The 15,848-nt window shown below is 42.7% G+C and overlaps 1 protein-coding gene across 1 annotated transcript in view; it reads right to left on the bottom strand.

Moving 5' to 3' along the window:
* The window catches only part of ppp2r5ca (protein phosphatase 2, regulatory subunit B', gamma a), a 214,643-nt gene extending 204,695 nt beyond the window's left edge, over positions 1-9,948 (bottom strand). The window contains exons 1-2 of the mRNA XM_068038928.1: positions 9,840-9,948; positions 9,360-9,428 (exon numbers count right to left, since the gene is read on the bottom strand). Of these exons, the coding sequence (XP_067895029.1) occupies positions 9,360-9,428; positions 9,840-9,866 (96 nt within the window). The 5' untranslated portion in view covers positions 9,867-9,948. The remainder of the gene's footprint in view (positions 1-9,359; positions 9,429-9,839) is intronic.
* Positions 9,949-15,848: the final 5,900 nt, after the last annotated feature.

Genomic DNA, 15,848 nt, shown 5'->3' on the forward strand with positions numbered 1-15,848 from the left:
AGAGGGCTAAAAGGGGTCATGAAATATCTATAGCAAACAGGGTTAAAGAAAATCCCAAAGCCTTTTATTCATATATAAGGAGAAAGAGGGTAACTAGAGAAAGGATTGGCCCACTATAGGACAAAGGAGGAATGTTATGCTTGGAGTCAGAGAAAATGGGTGAGATTCTAAACGAGTACGTGGCATCGGTATTCACCGAGGAGAGGGACATGACGGATGTTGAGGTTAGGAACAGATGTTTGATTACTCTAGGTCAAGTCGGCATAAGGAGGGAGGAAGTGTTGGGTATTCTAAAAGGCATTAAGGTGGACAAGTCCCCAGGTCCGGGTGGGATCTATCCCATGTTACTGTGGGAAGCGAGAGAGGAAATAGCTGGGGCCTTAACAGATATCTTTGCAGCATCCTTAAACACGGGTGAGGTCCCGGCGGACTGGAGAATTGCTAATGTTGTCCCCTTGTTTAAGAAGGGTAGCAGGGAAAATCCAGGTAATTATAGACCAGTGAGCCTGACGTCAGTGGTAGGGAAGCTGCTGGAGAAGATACTGAGGGATAGGATCTATTCCCATTTGGAAGAAAATGGGCTTATCAGTGATAGGCAACATGGTTTTGTGCAGGGAAGGTCATGTCTTACCAACTTAATAGAATTCTTTGAGGAAGTGACAAAGTTGATTGATGAGGGAAGGGCTGTAGATGTCATATACATGGACTTCAGTAAGGCGTTTGATAAGGTTCCCCATGGCAGGCTGATGGAGAAAGTGAAGGCGCATGGGGTCCAAGGTGTACTAGCTAGATGGATAAAGAACTGGCTGGGCAACAGGAGACAGAGAGTAGCAGTGGAAGGGAGTTTCTCAAAATGGAGACGTGTGACCAGTGGTGTTCCACAGGGATCCGTGCTGGGACCACTGTTGTTTGTGATATACATTAATGATTTGGAGGAAAGTATAGGTGGACTGATTAGGAAGTTTGCAGACGACACTAAGATTGGTGGAGTAGCAGATAGTGAAGGGGACTGTCAGAGAATACAGCAGAATATAGATAGATTGGAGAGTTGGGCAGAGAAATGGCAGATGGAGTTCAATCAGGGCAAATGCGAGGTGATGCATTTTGGAAGATCCAATTCAAGAGTGAACTATACAGTAAATGGAAAAGTCCTGGGGAAAATTGATGTCGAGAGAGATTTGGGTGTTCAGGTCCACTGTTCCCTGAAGGTGGCAACGCAGGTCAATAGAGTGGTCAAGAAGGCATACGGCATGCTTTCCTTCATCGGACAGGGTATTGAGTACAAGAGTTGGCAGGTCATGTTACGGTTGTATAGGACTTTGGTTCGGCCACATTTGGAATACTGCGTACAGTTCTGGTCGCCACATTACCGAAAGGATGTGGATGCTTTGGAGAGGGTACAGAGGAGGTTCACCAGGATGTTGCCTGGTATGGAGGGCGCTAGCTATGAAGAGAGGTTGAGTAGATTAGGATTATTTTCATTAGAAAGACGGAGGTTGAGGGGGGACCTGATTGAGGTGTACAAAATCATGAGAGGTATAGACAGGGTGGATAGCAAGAGGCTTTTTCCCAGAGTGGGGGATTCAATTACTAGAGGACACGAGTTCAAAGTGAAAGGGGAAAAGTTTAGGGGGGATATGCGTGGAAAGTTCTTTACGCAGAGGGTGGTGGGTGCCTGGAACGCGTTGCCAGCGGAGGTGGTAGATGCGGGCACGATGGCGTCTTTTAAGATGTATCTAGACAGATACATGAATGGGCAGGAAGAAAAGAGATACAGACCCTTAGAAAATAGGCGACATGTTTAGATAGAGGATCTGGATCGGCGCAGGCTTGGAGGGCCGAAGGGCCTGTTCCTGTGCTGTAATTTTCTTTGTTCTTTGTTGCTTTCTGATCCAAAATGCAAGAAGCCCAACAAGGGAAGAAGCACTGAAAAGCTCGAGTAATGGGAAATGAACTAAAGCAGGTAAGAGAAGCAAATGTGGGAGAACATCTATGAAGTAGTGATCACAATACAATAAGGTTTAAGATAATGATTGAGAGATATAGATAGGAGCTAAGGCCAAAGTAGTAGACTGGGGAAAAAAGCCAGCCATGTGTAATTGAGAATGAAAATTACAAAGGTGACCAGGAGAAAAATACTCAATGACATAGGAACACAGGAAATAGGAGCAGGATTAGGCCATTTGGCCCCTCGAGCTTGCTCCACCATTCAATCAGATCGTGGCTGATCTTCTCCCTCAACACCATTTTCCTGCACTATCCCCATATTTCTTGATATCTTAAAATGTAGAAATCTATCGATTTCTGTCTTGAACATACTCAATGACTATGCCTCCACAGCCCTCTGGAGTAGAAAATTCCAAAGATTCACCACCCTCAGTGAAGAAATTCCTCCTCATCTCAGTCCTAAATGGCCTACCTCTTATTCTGAGACTGTTTCCTCTGGTTCCAGACCACACCCCCCAGTCAGGGGAAACATCCTTCCTGCATCAACCCTGTTGAGCCCTGTAAGAGTTTTGTATGCTGCAATGAGATCACCTCTCATTCCTCCAAACTCTAGAGAATACAGGTTCAATCTTCTCAATCTCTCCTCATATGATAATCCCTCCATCCCGGGAATCAGGTTGGTGAACCTTTGTTGCGCATCGGGCAAGGAGACCAAAACTGTACACAATACTTCAGGTGCAGTCTCACCAAGGCTTGACACAATTGCAGCAAGACTTCTTTACTCCTGTACTCAAAGCCTCTGGCAATAAAAGTCAACATACCATTTGTCTTCCTAACTGCTTGCTGCACCTGCATGTTAGCTTTTAGTGACTTATGAAAAAAGACACCCAGGTCACTTTGAACATCAACACTTCCCAATCTCTCACCATTTAAGAAATACACTGCATTTCTGGTTTTCCTACCAAAGTGGATAACTTCCCATTTTTCCACATCATATTCCATCTGCCATGTTCTTGCCCACTCACTTAGCCTGTCTAAATCCCCTTGAAGCCTCTTTGCATTCTCAACTCACATTTCCATCTAGTTTAATGTCATCTGCAAACTTGAAAATATTACATGTGGTCCCCACATCCAAATCATTGATATAGCTTGTGAATAGCTGGGGCCCAAGCAGAGATCGTTGCAGTATTCCACTAGTCACAGCCTGCCAACCTGAGAATGACCCATTTATTCCTACTTTTCTGTCCGTTAACCAATTCTCAATCTATGCCAGTATATTACCCCAATCCCATGTACTCTAATGTTGCTTGCTAACCTCTTGTGTGGGACCTTATCAAAAGCCTTCTGAAAATCCAAATACACCACATCCACAGCTCCCCCTCATCTATTATGCTAGTTATATCCTCAAAAAACTCCAAGTTTGTCAAACATGATTTCCCTTTCATAAATCCATGTTGACTCTACCCAATCCGACCATTATTTTCCAAGTGTCCAGTTATCACATCCTTTATAATAGATTCTAGCATCTTCCCTACTGTTGATGTCAAGCTAACAGGTCTGTAGTTCCTCATTTTCTCTCTCCCTCCTTTCTTAAATAGTGGGGTTACATTTGCTACTTTCCAAATTTAGAAACCACTCCAGAATATACAGAATTTTGAAAGATAATCACCAGCGCATCCACTATCTCTACAGCCACCTCTTTCAACAATCTGGGATGTAGATCATGTCCAGGGGATTTGTCAACTTTCAATCCCATTAATTTCTCCAGTACTTCTTCAAAAAAAACTAATACTAATTTCTTTCAGTTCCTCATTCTCGCTATTCCCTTGGTTCTTAAGTATTTTCTGGGAGGTTTATTGTATCTTCCTCTGTGAGGACAGACACAAAGTATTTGTTTACTTTCTCTGCCATTTCCTAATTCCCCAGTCTCTGCCTGCAATGGCCCAATTTGTCTTGGTTGATCTTTTCCTTTTTACACACCTATAGAAGCTTTTACAGTCCATTTTTATGTTTTTTGATAGTTTACTTTCTTATTATATTTTCTCTTTCCTTATCAGTTTCTTAGCCCTCCTTTGCTGAATTCTAAAATGCTCCCAATCTTCAGGCTTACTACTTTTTGGCAACTTTATAAGCCTCTTCCTTTGATCTAATATAATCTTTAACTTGACAAAGAACAACAGGAGGCAATATTTAAAGAGGAGCTCAATTAGCATTCAAGAGAAGTATGTTTACTAAAAAGAACAGAGGTAGACAAGAATAGGTTGCTGTGGATAAGGAGGTGAACATAAAACAATGAAAAGGAATATGCAAAGTACCTAAATAATAAAAGAACGACAAAAGGAAAAAAGAATTAGGATGGCAAAGATGATTTTTTTTTTTATTCATTAGATGTGGAAGGTCACTGCATTTATTACCCATGCCGAATTGCCCTTGAGGTGGTGGTGCTGAGTCGCCTTCTTGAACCACTGCAGTCTGTTGTGCAAGGACACCAACAATGCTGTTGGGTGGGGTTCTAGGATTTTGACTCAGCGACGATATATTTCCAAGTCAGGCTGTTGTGAGACTTAGAGGGCAACTTGCAGGTGGCGATGTTTCATGTGTATGATGCACTTGTCCTTCGAGGGAGCAGAAGTTGGGGAGATGCTGTTGAAGCCTTGGCAACTTGCTGCAGCGCATCTTGCAGATAATAGACACTGCGGAGAGTGAATGCTTAAATTGATAGAAGGGGCGTCAATTAAGCTGGCAGCTTTGTCCTGGATAGCATCAAGCTTAAGTGTTGTTGGAATTGTACTCATCCAGGCAAGTGAACAGCATTTCATCGCACTCCTATCTTGCTTTGTAGATGGTGGACTTTGGGAAGTCGGGTGGTGGGAAAATTCAGCAATGGCAATTCCATTGAATGTTAAGGGGAGGTGTTTACACTCTCTCTTATTAGAGATGGTCATTGTCTGGCTCTTGTGTGGGAAATTAAAATATTTTTAAAAAGCATTCTAAAGGCACATAAGTAACAAAAAGATAGGGATTGGGCTACAATGATGTGAGCAAGATAAAAATCACAGTACACAATAATGAAATGGCAGGGATACTGAATAGATTTTTGCCTCAGTTTTCACTAAAAAGAGAGACTACCAAAGAAGAAATTATAACAGTAGAAGTCAAGGAGGATATTACCACAGTTCAGACAGATATGAGATTCTAAACAAACCGTAGGACAGATTTCCATGACCAGATGGATTGTGCCACAGATACTCAAAGAAACTAGCCAGGAGATAATAGGTGCACTAGCATCCATGTATAAATGGGAATAGTGCCCGAGTACTGGCAAATAGGAAATGTAATTCTTATCTTCAAAAGGGAGATACAAGTAACCAAGGAAACTACAGACCAGTTAGCCTATAATTGTAGGAAAGATACCAGATAAGATACCAGCTAAAAGATGAGATAGAATGCAAGAAATAGGAGCAAGAGTAGGCCAGACAGTCCCTCAAGCCTACCTCAATTCAATAAGATCACAGCTGATCTTCATTACCTCCAACTTCCTGCCCTATCCCCATATCCCTCGACACCCTTAGTGCCTTCGCAACTGAAGACACGGCCAATTAAAATCGGCGTTGCTCAAGTGCTCAGAATTAGACGAGTGCAGATATCGGAGGGCCGTGGTACCGGAGATTACAGAAATAGGGAGAAGCAGGGCTATGGAGGAATTTGAAAACAAGGATGAGAAATTTAAAATCAAGTTGCTGTTTGATCAGGAGCCGATGTAGGTCAATGAGCACAGGGCAGAGGAATGGACCAGGACTTTGTGCAAGTTAAGACATGAAGAGTAGAGTTTTGAATGACTTCAAGTTTACAGAGGTAGAATATAGGAGAACAGCCAGGCAAAGACATGAAATAAGCTGAGACAGGGCAACGTTACAAGAGTGGAAATGGGCAATCTTAGTGTTGACGCAAATACGTGGTTGAAAATTTATCTTGGAGTCAAACATGAGACCAAGGTTGTGAACAGTCTGGCTTAGTCTCAGACAACTGCCAGGGAAAGGGATAGAGTCAGTAGCTAGGAAACAGGGACTGAAAACAATGGCTTCAGTCTCCCCAATAATTAATTGGAGGAAAAGACATAGATGAGAACTAGGAGGGACCAAGGATAGATCCTTGCAGGTAGGGAGACACCAGAGGTAACAGTGTGGGAGCAAGAAAAGAAGCCATTGGAAATGATACTTGGGCTATGATTAGATAAGAATGAAGCCAGGCAAGAGCAGAATCCTCCCCCGCCCCCCTCCCCCCAGCTGGACAACAGTGAAGAGGTGTTGGAGGAGGATGGTGTGGTCAACTATGCTAAAGGCTGCAGACAGGTCAAGGAGGAATAATTTATATTTGTCACGGTCGCATAGAATAAAATGGAAAATTGTCCAGGTATTTCCTGTCCATAAAAAAGCAATCTGGTGAATTATTGCCCCATTAGTCTACTCTCATCATCAGCAAAGAGAAAAAGGTATCGTTGATAGTGCTATCAGATGGCACTTACGCGCTGATTCTCCGTGTGGGTTCCCCAGGACTACTCAGCTCCAAACCTCATTGTAGCCTTGGTCCAAATGGGACGAAAAGTGCTGAATCCCAGAGGTGAAACCAACGCAGCATTTGACTGAGTGTGGTATCTCAGCCAAAGACATCGCTGCAGGAGTCCTCAGGGCAGCATTCGAGGCCCAACTATCTTCAGCTGCTTCATCAAATGACCTTCCATTAGGAGGGAAGTGGGAATGTTAGCTGATAATTGCGCTGTGTTAAGTTCCATCTGCAACACCTCAGACAATGAGCAGTCCATGCCCACATGCAGCAAGAGCTCGACAAGATTCAGGCTTGGGCTGGTAAGTGGCAAATACATACATGTCACACAAGTGCCAGGCAATGACTATCTCCATAAGAGCATCTAACCACCATGGCATTCAGCAGCATTGTCATTGCTGTATTCCCCAAGTCAATAGTGTGATGGAATACTCTCCAGTTGCCTGGACGAGTGCAGCTCTAACACTTGAAGCTCGACACCATCCAGGACAAAAGACAATAACCTGCTCACTGATGCACAGTTTAGGTGCCGTCAGGACCACTCAGTTCCTGACCTCATTACAGCCTTGGTCCAAACATGGACAAAAGAGCTGAACTCCAGCAGTGAGGTGAGAGTGACTGCCCTTGACATCAAGGCAACATTTTACAGAGTATGGCATCAAGGAACCCTCGCAAAACTGGAGCCAATGGAAATCAGGGGCACAAATGTCCGCTGGTTGGAATCATACCTAGCACAAAGGAAGATGGTTGTGGTTGTTGGACGTCAATCATCTTAAGCCCAGGACATCACTGCAGGAGTTCCTCAGGGTAGTGTCCTAGGCCAAACCATATTCACCTTCCCTCCATCATAAGGTCAGAAGTGGGAAAGTTTGCTAATGATTGCACAATGTTCAGCACCATTCGTGACTCACAGATACTGAAGCAGCCCATGTCCATAAACAGCAAGACCTGGACAACATCCAGGCTTGGCTGATAAGTGGCAAGTAACATTCACGCCACACAAGTGCCAGGCAATGAACATCTCCAACAAGAGAGAATCTAACCATCTCCCCTTGACTTTCAATGGCATTACCATTGCTGAATCCCCACTATTAACATCCTGGAGGTGACCATTGACCAGAAATGGAACCGGACCAGCCACATAAATGCTGTGGCTACAAGAGCAGGTCAAAGGCTGGGAATTCTGCAGTGAGTAACTCACCTCCTGTCTCCTCAATACCTGTCCACCACCTACAAGGCACAAGTCAGGAGTGTGATAGAATACTCTCCACTTGCCTGGAGGGGTGCAGCTCCAACACTCAAGAAGCTCAACACCATCCAGGACAAAGCAGCCCACTTGACTGGCACCCCATCCACCACATCAAACATTCACTCACTCCACTACCAACGCACAGTGGCAGCACTGTGTACCATATACAGGATGCACTGCAGTAACGCACCAACGCTCCTTCGACAGCACCTTCCAAACCTGCAACACCGAGAAGGACAAGGGCAGCAGATGCATGGGAACACCACCACCAGCAAGATCCCCTCCAAGCCACGCAACATCCCGACTTGGAACTATATCGCCATTCCTCCAAAGTCACTGGGTCAAAATCCTGGAATTCCCTTCCTAATAACACTGTTGGTGTACCTACACCCAAAGGACTGCAGCTGTTCAAGAAGGCAGCTCACCACGACCTTCTCAAGCGCAATTAATGATGGGCAATAAATGCAGGCCTTGCCAACGATACCCACATCCCAGAAACAAAAAAAAAAGCAACCCTAGATTGGATAAACTAGAGGTAGGATGCCATTTATTCCCTCCACCAGCAGCACACTATTTCTGTAGTGCGTACCATCTACAAGATGTGCAGCAGCCACTTGGCAAGGCTCCTTCAATAGCACCTTCCAAACCTCTACCACGTAGGATGAGGGCAGCAAACACACGGAAACACCACCATCTGCAAGTTCTACTCCAAGTCATACAACATCCTGACTTGGAAATATATTGTCATTCCTTCATTGTCACTGGGTCAAAATCCTGAAACTCCCTCTTTAACAGCATGGTGGATGTACCTGCAGTAGTTCAGCGCCACCTTCTGCAGGGCAATAGAGATGGATAAATGTCATCCACGAACAAATAATAAAACTATCAGGAAAGATCAATCAGTCTGTGGCACTTTGCTCCGGAAAAGGACAACAGGACACCTGACAGAGGCGTTTAAAATTGCACAAGAGTTTGATGAAAAGGTTGTGGAGAAATTACTTTCACTTATGTGGGTCAAGAACAATGCACCATAAAGCCACTAACAGATCAAATAAAGAATTTGGATGAATTTCTTTACACCAAGAGTTGACAGAATATGGAATTTACTACCACATAGACTGGTTGAAACAGATCGCATTGCTGCATTTAAAAGGAGCAGCATGATGTATACAAGAGATTAAAGGAAGAGGTAGAGTGGGAGGAGGCTTGTATAGAGTATAAACACCGATATGGTCCGTTTTTGTGCTTTAGTTTCGAGGTAATCACGGGTTAAGCTACCCTTCCAGAAACGATGATTAGTGGTACCTCTCCCATTTACAAAAGTACACAAGCACCCAAATGGGATTAAGGTGACAAGGAAATCCTACATCAGTGTCCACAACAAGATACAAAATATTCCGCCGCAGTGTGTTCTTGTATCAAACGGAACAGTAGATGCGTGACTAGGGCGACGAAGCCCAAGGGCTGCAGTAACAGCCGGTAAACCAGAGTCACCGGCAGCGTTCGGCTTCAGCACCGACCCACACTCTCCCTCTCCAGTTAACCGCTCCGAGGGCGCGAGGGCCGCCGCCGCCTCCAATCTCCCTCATTCAATCTTTACCTCGAGTTCGGCATTTTCCTGCCCATCCTTTGTGCCGCTTTTGCCACTTTTCCCAGTTTTAGGAGGTTCCTGTGAGAGATGCAGAGATCCATCAGTTCAGGAGCAGAGGGCGGAGAGTCTACAGTTAAGTGGCCGCGAACCCGAACCGACCCTCTTCCCCGCCCCCCCCCCGGGTTACCGGCTACTCCACCGTTTCCCCGGCGGCCGCTTCAAACAGGACAACGGCTAAAATCCCATCAAATACGCCAGAGGCACCGAGACCCTCGGGCCGCCGGTCAGACGGAAACGGTGGCCGAGAATGAGGGGTGGCCCTGCCGGAGGAGACACCGGCCATCGCCGCCAGGGAAACACACAAGCGGCCCCGGAGTGGGGAGCGTTGGAGGAACAAGTCCAACCCGTCCCTGACCCTGTAGAGCCGGGAGACACACCATGCTCAGCTGAGGTCCCAGCCCCCTTCAGCAGACGCTTCCCCTTCCTCACCTTGTCTTTCTTGTTTTTATTGGGCATTTCCAGTCCGGACCGGCCGGCCAAGCCCACTCCGCTCTGCTCCGGGGCCGGGGCTTCCTTCCTGCTCGCGAGCGCGCACACCGACACAACCCTCACTGCCATTGGCTGCTCGGCCACACGTGACCACCTGCCCTCTGAATCTCTCACATCCCACACTCAGTTCCATGCATATTCACACTACACTTGTAAAGTTAAATAAAACTTCTCAAGTGTAGTATCAAGCTGTACCACCAACCTCACACATTACATAAAGTGCAATACAGTTCAGCTTCTTTCAATATTCTGATGAAAGGTCACTGACCTGAAACTTTAACTCTGCTTCTTTCTCCACAGATTCTATCAGACCTGCTGAGTTTTTCTGGCACTTTCTGTTTTTTATTTCAGCTTCTTTCAATACAGTGCATGGCACTCTGAGGTGCCTCACTACATATTATGTTTACAATATACATTTACATTTCATGTCAAAACATTCTCTGATGCATACAACCCAAGGGATTTTACATGGTTTCCAGCCCCTCAATATACTGTGGCAGGAGGACCTTAGACATTGGCCTTTCCCCATCTAGTCTTTGTGGTGGGTGCCCCAAGCTTTAGTGTGTCCCCCAGCACATAGTCCTGGACCTTGGAGTCTGCAACTCTGGGTACTGCCTGTGCGGAGTTTGCAAGTTCTCCCTGTGACCTTAAAAATCTATTATCCATTTTACAATACAATTGTACAACATGGGTCTTCAGACAATAAACTTCAGTATACATGTGTTTTTCCTTCCAGTGTTACTACCGGGTTTTCGCTGGGTGTTCCGGTTTCCTCCCACAGCCAAAGACTTGCAGGTTGATAGGTAAATAGGCCATTATAAATTGCCCCTAGTATAAGTAGGTGGTAGGGGAATTGTGGGGATGTGGTAGGAATATGGGATTAATGTAGGATTAGTATAAATGGGTGGTTGATGGTTGGCACAGACTCGGTGGGCCGAAGGGCCTGTTTCAGTGCTGTATCTCTAAATAAAAATAAAACTCTTTGCAGTGGAAGACCAACAAGTTGCAGGCAGACATAAATGCATCTTAATACACCACACCCCCCCATCAGTCACCCATCATCACTCCATTCACAATCAGGACCAGTGCCTAACATTCAGATGTACCACCTCACCCACACACTTTCCAATACTGCAAGCCTCACACCTCCATCTGGCAGCTTCACATACTTCTGGTTATTCAGCTGTGGCAGGCACATCATCTAAACACCTTGCAATACACTTACTGACACTCTTCCCTCTATCCTGCTTTCCACCTGCTTTCCTTTTCAGTTACATTACCACTACTCCACCATCTCTTCCAGCGCACACATGACATGCCTGCTGTAGCACCCTTCCAAGCATGGCATGCCCTGTGGGCTGCGCCGCATGTGGCCAGAAGCAGATCGTTTTTTAATTTCAGAACTCCAGGCTTCCATAGTGCCAACACCAGTGGCACTATGGATCCCAATTTTGTGACCCATATTTCTTATTTTAACTGGGAAAGAAGTGAGGAATCACGTTAGTGAGCAACAATTCACATTTAATGTCAAAAGCCTTGAAGTGACATCATGGAAGCATTGGCACAAAATTCATAATACTTGGCCGAGAATAAATTTTATCTGAAAGGAAGGTTTATGTACTGTGAGGCAAGAGAATCTATGTCAGTTTGAGAAATTACATAAAAGGAAGTTTTGTAACACAGTTCACCCTGTTATTAACATGGTGCATACACAGTAAAAAAGTATAACTTTTTAAATATTAAAATATATTTTGTTAAAATCACTTAGTAAAAGGTTATTCAGCAACAAATAAAATATCTGGTTACAATGTGGGTTTTAATGAAAATTGGCAGCAATTCATGCAGTGTAGAAATAAGGAAATTAAGCAAATTGTTAAAATGCTAATTTTTATTTAGGATAGAGGCCTAACCAATGCATAAAGAGATTTTTGGGAATATCAGAGTTAATTCCAGGTTTACAGAAAAGCACAATAACCCAGGTTAAAGAAATGGGGTGGGGTGGGGTGGGGTGAGAAGATGCTTTCCCTTTATTCCCCCTAGTGGGTTGTTCCTATAATTTACGGCATAAAAACACACAAACTATTTTTTAAAAATCAAATTCACATCTATAATTTTTATAAAAGAAATACTAATTTGTGGTATTTGTACAACTTAAAAGGGCTTGAAACAAACAAATCACTATAGACAAATGATATTTATCCCAAAATGCTGAAAGAGAATAGGAAGAAGATTTGCAAGGCATTGCCAATTATTATGATGGAGTTGCTGGATATTGGGAAGGTACCAATAGATTGGAAGCTGGCCAGTGTTGTGGCCATATTCAAAAAAGTGTAGTAAAACAGATACAGGAAACTATAGAATTATTATTATCACCTCTATTCTATGTAAAATAATGAAATTGATCATTAGCAGTAAATTTGAGGAATATCTGTATAATAATATAATAAATAGTAGTCCACATAGATTATGAAGGGGAAGATGATGTCTGACCAACTTCCTCAATGAAACTTTCAAAGAGCATTTGACAAAGTCCCTCATGATTGGCAAAGCTAAAACTGTGGTGATTCAAGGTAAACCCTGGGAATGAATAAGAAACTCTTTGAAGGAGAGAAAGTTAGGAGTGTTTGATGGAGGAGTTAGGTCAGGGTGGGGAGAAGTACTGAATGGATGCCCAGGGCTCGGTGTTGGGATTGTTATTACTTCTCTGTCACTTAAATAACCTAGACTCAGAAATACAATGCAAAGTGATCAAATTTTCAGATTACCAAACTGTGGGGGTGGGGGTGGGTGGGGGTGGCAGTGGTTTTGGAAGTATTGCAAAAATAACAGAGTTCTATAAAATAAATATGTTGACAGACAAATGACAGATTAAATTTAATGTAGATAGGTGCAAAGTACCGCACATTGGATGGAAAGCTAAGAAACACATATACTTGATAAGTAGTGTTGGCATAGCTAAGGATGAAATGGAAGGAGACCTATGTGTTTTAGCAGATTCTGTGCTAAACATGTTCAATCAAACTAGAGCAGAATCAACAAAACTAACAGAATGCTGAAAACAGTTAAACATAAGTCAAAACTGTACAGATATCTTGTCAGGCCTTGAGTACAGGAAGATGGTCATGATTGTCACAGAATAGTTACCAAAGTCCCCGGAGATCACTGCATGAGTTCCTCAGGGAAGTGTCCTCAGCCTAACCATCTTCAGCTCTTTCAATAATGACTGTCCCTCCATTACGAGGCCAAGAATGGGCTGTTTGTTGATGATTCCACAGCATACAATTACATTCACAACTCCACTATGCTATCCTACAATAGGACATGGATAACATTCAGCCTTGGGCTGACAAGTGGCAAGTTACAGTCACACCATATCAGTGCCAGATAGTGGTCATTGCGACCAAGAGAAAGCCCAGCCACTTCCCCTTGACTTTCAATGATACCACCCGCTGAATCCCCACCATTAACATCCTGAGTATCATCATTTATCAGAAGCTGAACTAGACCAGTCATACAAACACTGTGACAAGACCATGCTGGGTAGTGTGTGACGGGTGGCTCACCCAATAACTCTTCAAAGACTATCCACCATCTACAAAGTTCAAATCAGGAGTGTGATGGAATACTCCCAACTCACCTTTTTGGATGCAGTCATAATAACACTGAATAACTTCAAAACGATCCTGGACAGAGAAATTTGTTTGACTGCTGCCCTGCCACTCAAAATCTACGCAATTAGGGATGGGCAACAAATGCTGGTCTTGCCAGCGACACTCACGTCCCATGAACGCATAAAAAAATTCCTGCCATGAGGGAGCATTGGAAATGAGTGCACAGCCCTGAATTTTCTGTCAGGTGGTCATGGTGGATGAGGTAAAGACTTAGAAAATCTGCCTCGCAAATTGTTCTAAAAGGAGAATTAGATAGTAGTTTGAAATAAAAGTCAGTAATAAAAAAGTAAGGAGTGAGCAAGAGAATGTGATAAGACTAGATAGTTAAGGTGGAGAAAAACATGGCAAAGGATTAATGCATGGTCTATTTCTGTGTTGCAACATTCTACGATTGTATGTAGGGCAGTTATCTAATCAGACTGATCTAGGGTTGATCTCAGATTCCAGAGGCAAAAGGATAATACCACAAACTACCATTCTGTCCCAAAGCAGCATTTATGCATTTTTCGCCTGGACTCTTGAAAACGTATGTACATGGAAAGATATTCAGAAGAAACTTTTTTTTCTCTGGAGATGATCTATAAACGGCTGTATGGTACTGCAAACAATTGTTAAAAGTTACAGTTAAGTGTCTTTTTTCAGTGATTTAAACTGAAAATCTAACTAAAATGCAAGTTTGGGTTGTGCACTATAACATCGTGCATGTTTTAGTAGTGCCATATAGTGGGTAGATTATGTATTGCATTAGCTGACATCGAAGTGCAAAACACCATTGTTTACATCTCTGACAAAAAATTACTTGTTTCTTCTGATGAATTAAACCTAATAACACTGTCTTATGTTTACTATTAATGTAACAATAGTGTGTTTATATCATACTAATTTAGTATCAATGAATATGGCTATAATTTGAAGGAGACCAACTCCAGTACCCGGTGCTAAAAGTTGCATAGAAATACACATATCACCTATGATTACCATATATTAGACTGTTAACCTTCACTATAACTTGCAATTGTAACTATAAGTAAAAAGATTTTTTAATTTAAGTAATGAAGGTGAAGAACCAAAACCTACAGAGCAGACATTGCACAGCTCTAAAAGAGAGACATTAGAAAGTAATGGTTAAGTAAAGCCAGCTTGGATTTTAAAAGCCTGATATTGTATGAGGAGGAAAGAACTAAGGAGATAAAGAATTCCATTGTTTTGAAGTCATGGGAAGAATAAGCTACTGTATCTGAGAGATAGCACATGAAAGATGCAGGGAGGAGAAAATGCATGTAAGATGGCACAATTAGAAGTTAGAAGGAACAAGAAAGCAAATGCCAGAAAAGTACTGACTATTGCTACGTCAACAAAATTGTGAGATAGAAGCTTTCAATGGAGAGGAAAAAATGTGAGACTAGTAATAACAAGCTTTTTTTTGTATTCTGTCCAAGAATGAGAAAGACATTATAAAGTCTTCACCAGATCTGAGAGGAACATTATAGAGTTGGACAAACTTTGGTTTAATAGAAATTGTTGACAGTTGTTGAGGGGAAAAGAAGTATTTGGCACAGAAGAGGAAACAAAGCTGCTTGGAGCCATCGTTAGCAATAGATGAGATAAGGCATTTCATTTCAGGTCGGTATTTATATCTTTGTATTATGAGAGTGTGTTCTGTGATAGAAGTGAACACGCGTTTTAGATTAGGTCATTAGGATTCTGCAAGCTAAAGCTAGGCAAACAGGATGTGATGTGTTGTTAGGTAATTTAGGAATCAAAGGATTTATGTAAAGAATTATGTCTAATTTGAAGACAATAGGTCTAGTTTAATATTATTATTCTGGAAAAGTGTGATGTTTATAACCATGCAACATTGTCTTACTTTTTACTGATAAAAAGTGAAACTGATGGATTAGTTTGAAATGAATCCTTTAGGTTTACAAATTGACTTTAGAGGCTAAATAGCCTAAATAATCTTAACAGGACAAAATAGACTAAATAGAGGAAACCAACACTATAGGGATTCAATTTGCATTAAATAAATACCTTTAATACATAAATAATAAGTAATCAGAGTAATTAATTACTAATTAATTTGAAATCAAACTAATCCATCAGCTAATTAATGAGACCTCAATCGATTCTATCAGTTCTAGATATAAATTACTGCTAATTAATTTTTTTCATGATTCGTTCATGGGATGTGGGCATCGCTGGCTAGGCCAGCATTTATTGCCCATCCCTAATTGCCGTTGAGAAGGTGATGGTGAGCTGCTTTCTTGAACCGCTGCAG

The sequence above is a fragment of the Heterodontus francisci genome, chromosome 9 (assembly GCF_036365525.1).
Source record: "Heterodontus francisci isolate sHetFra1 chromosome 9, sHetFra1.hap1, whole genome shotgun sequence".
Classification (NCBI taxonomy): Eukaryota; Metazoa; Chordata; class Chondrichthyes; order Heterodontiformes; family Heterodontidae; genus Heterodontus; species Heterodontus francisci.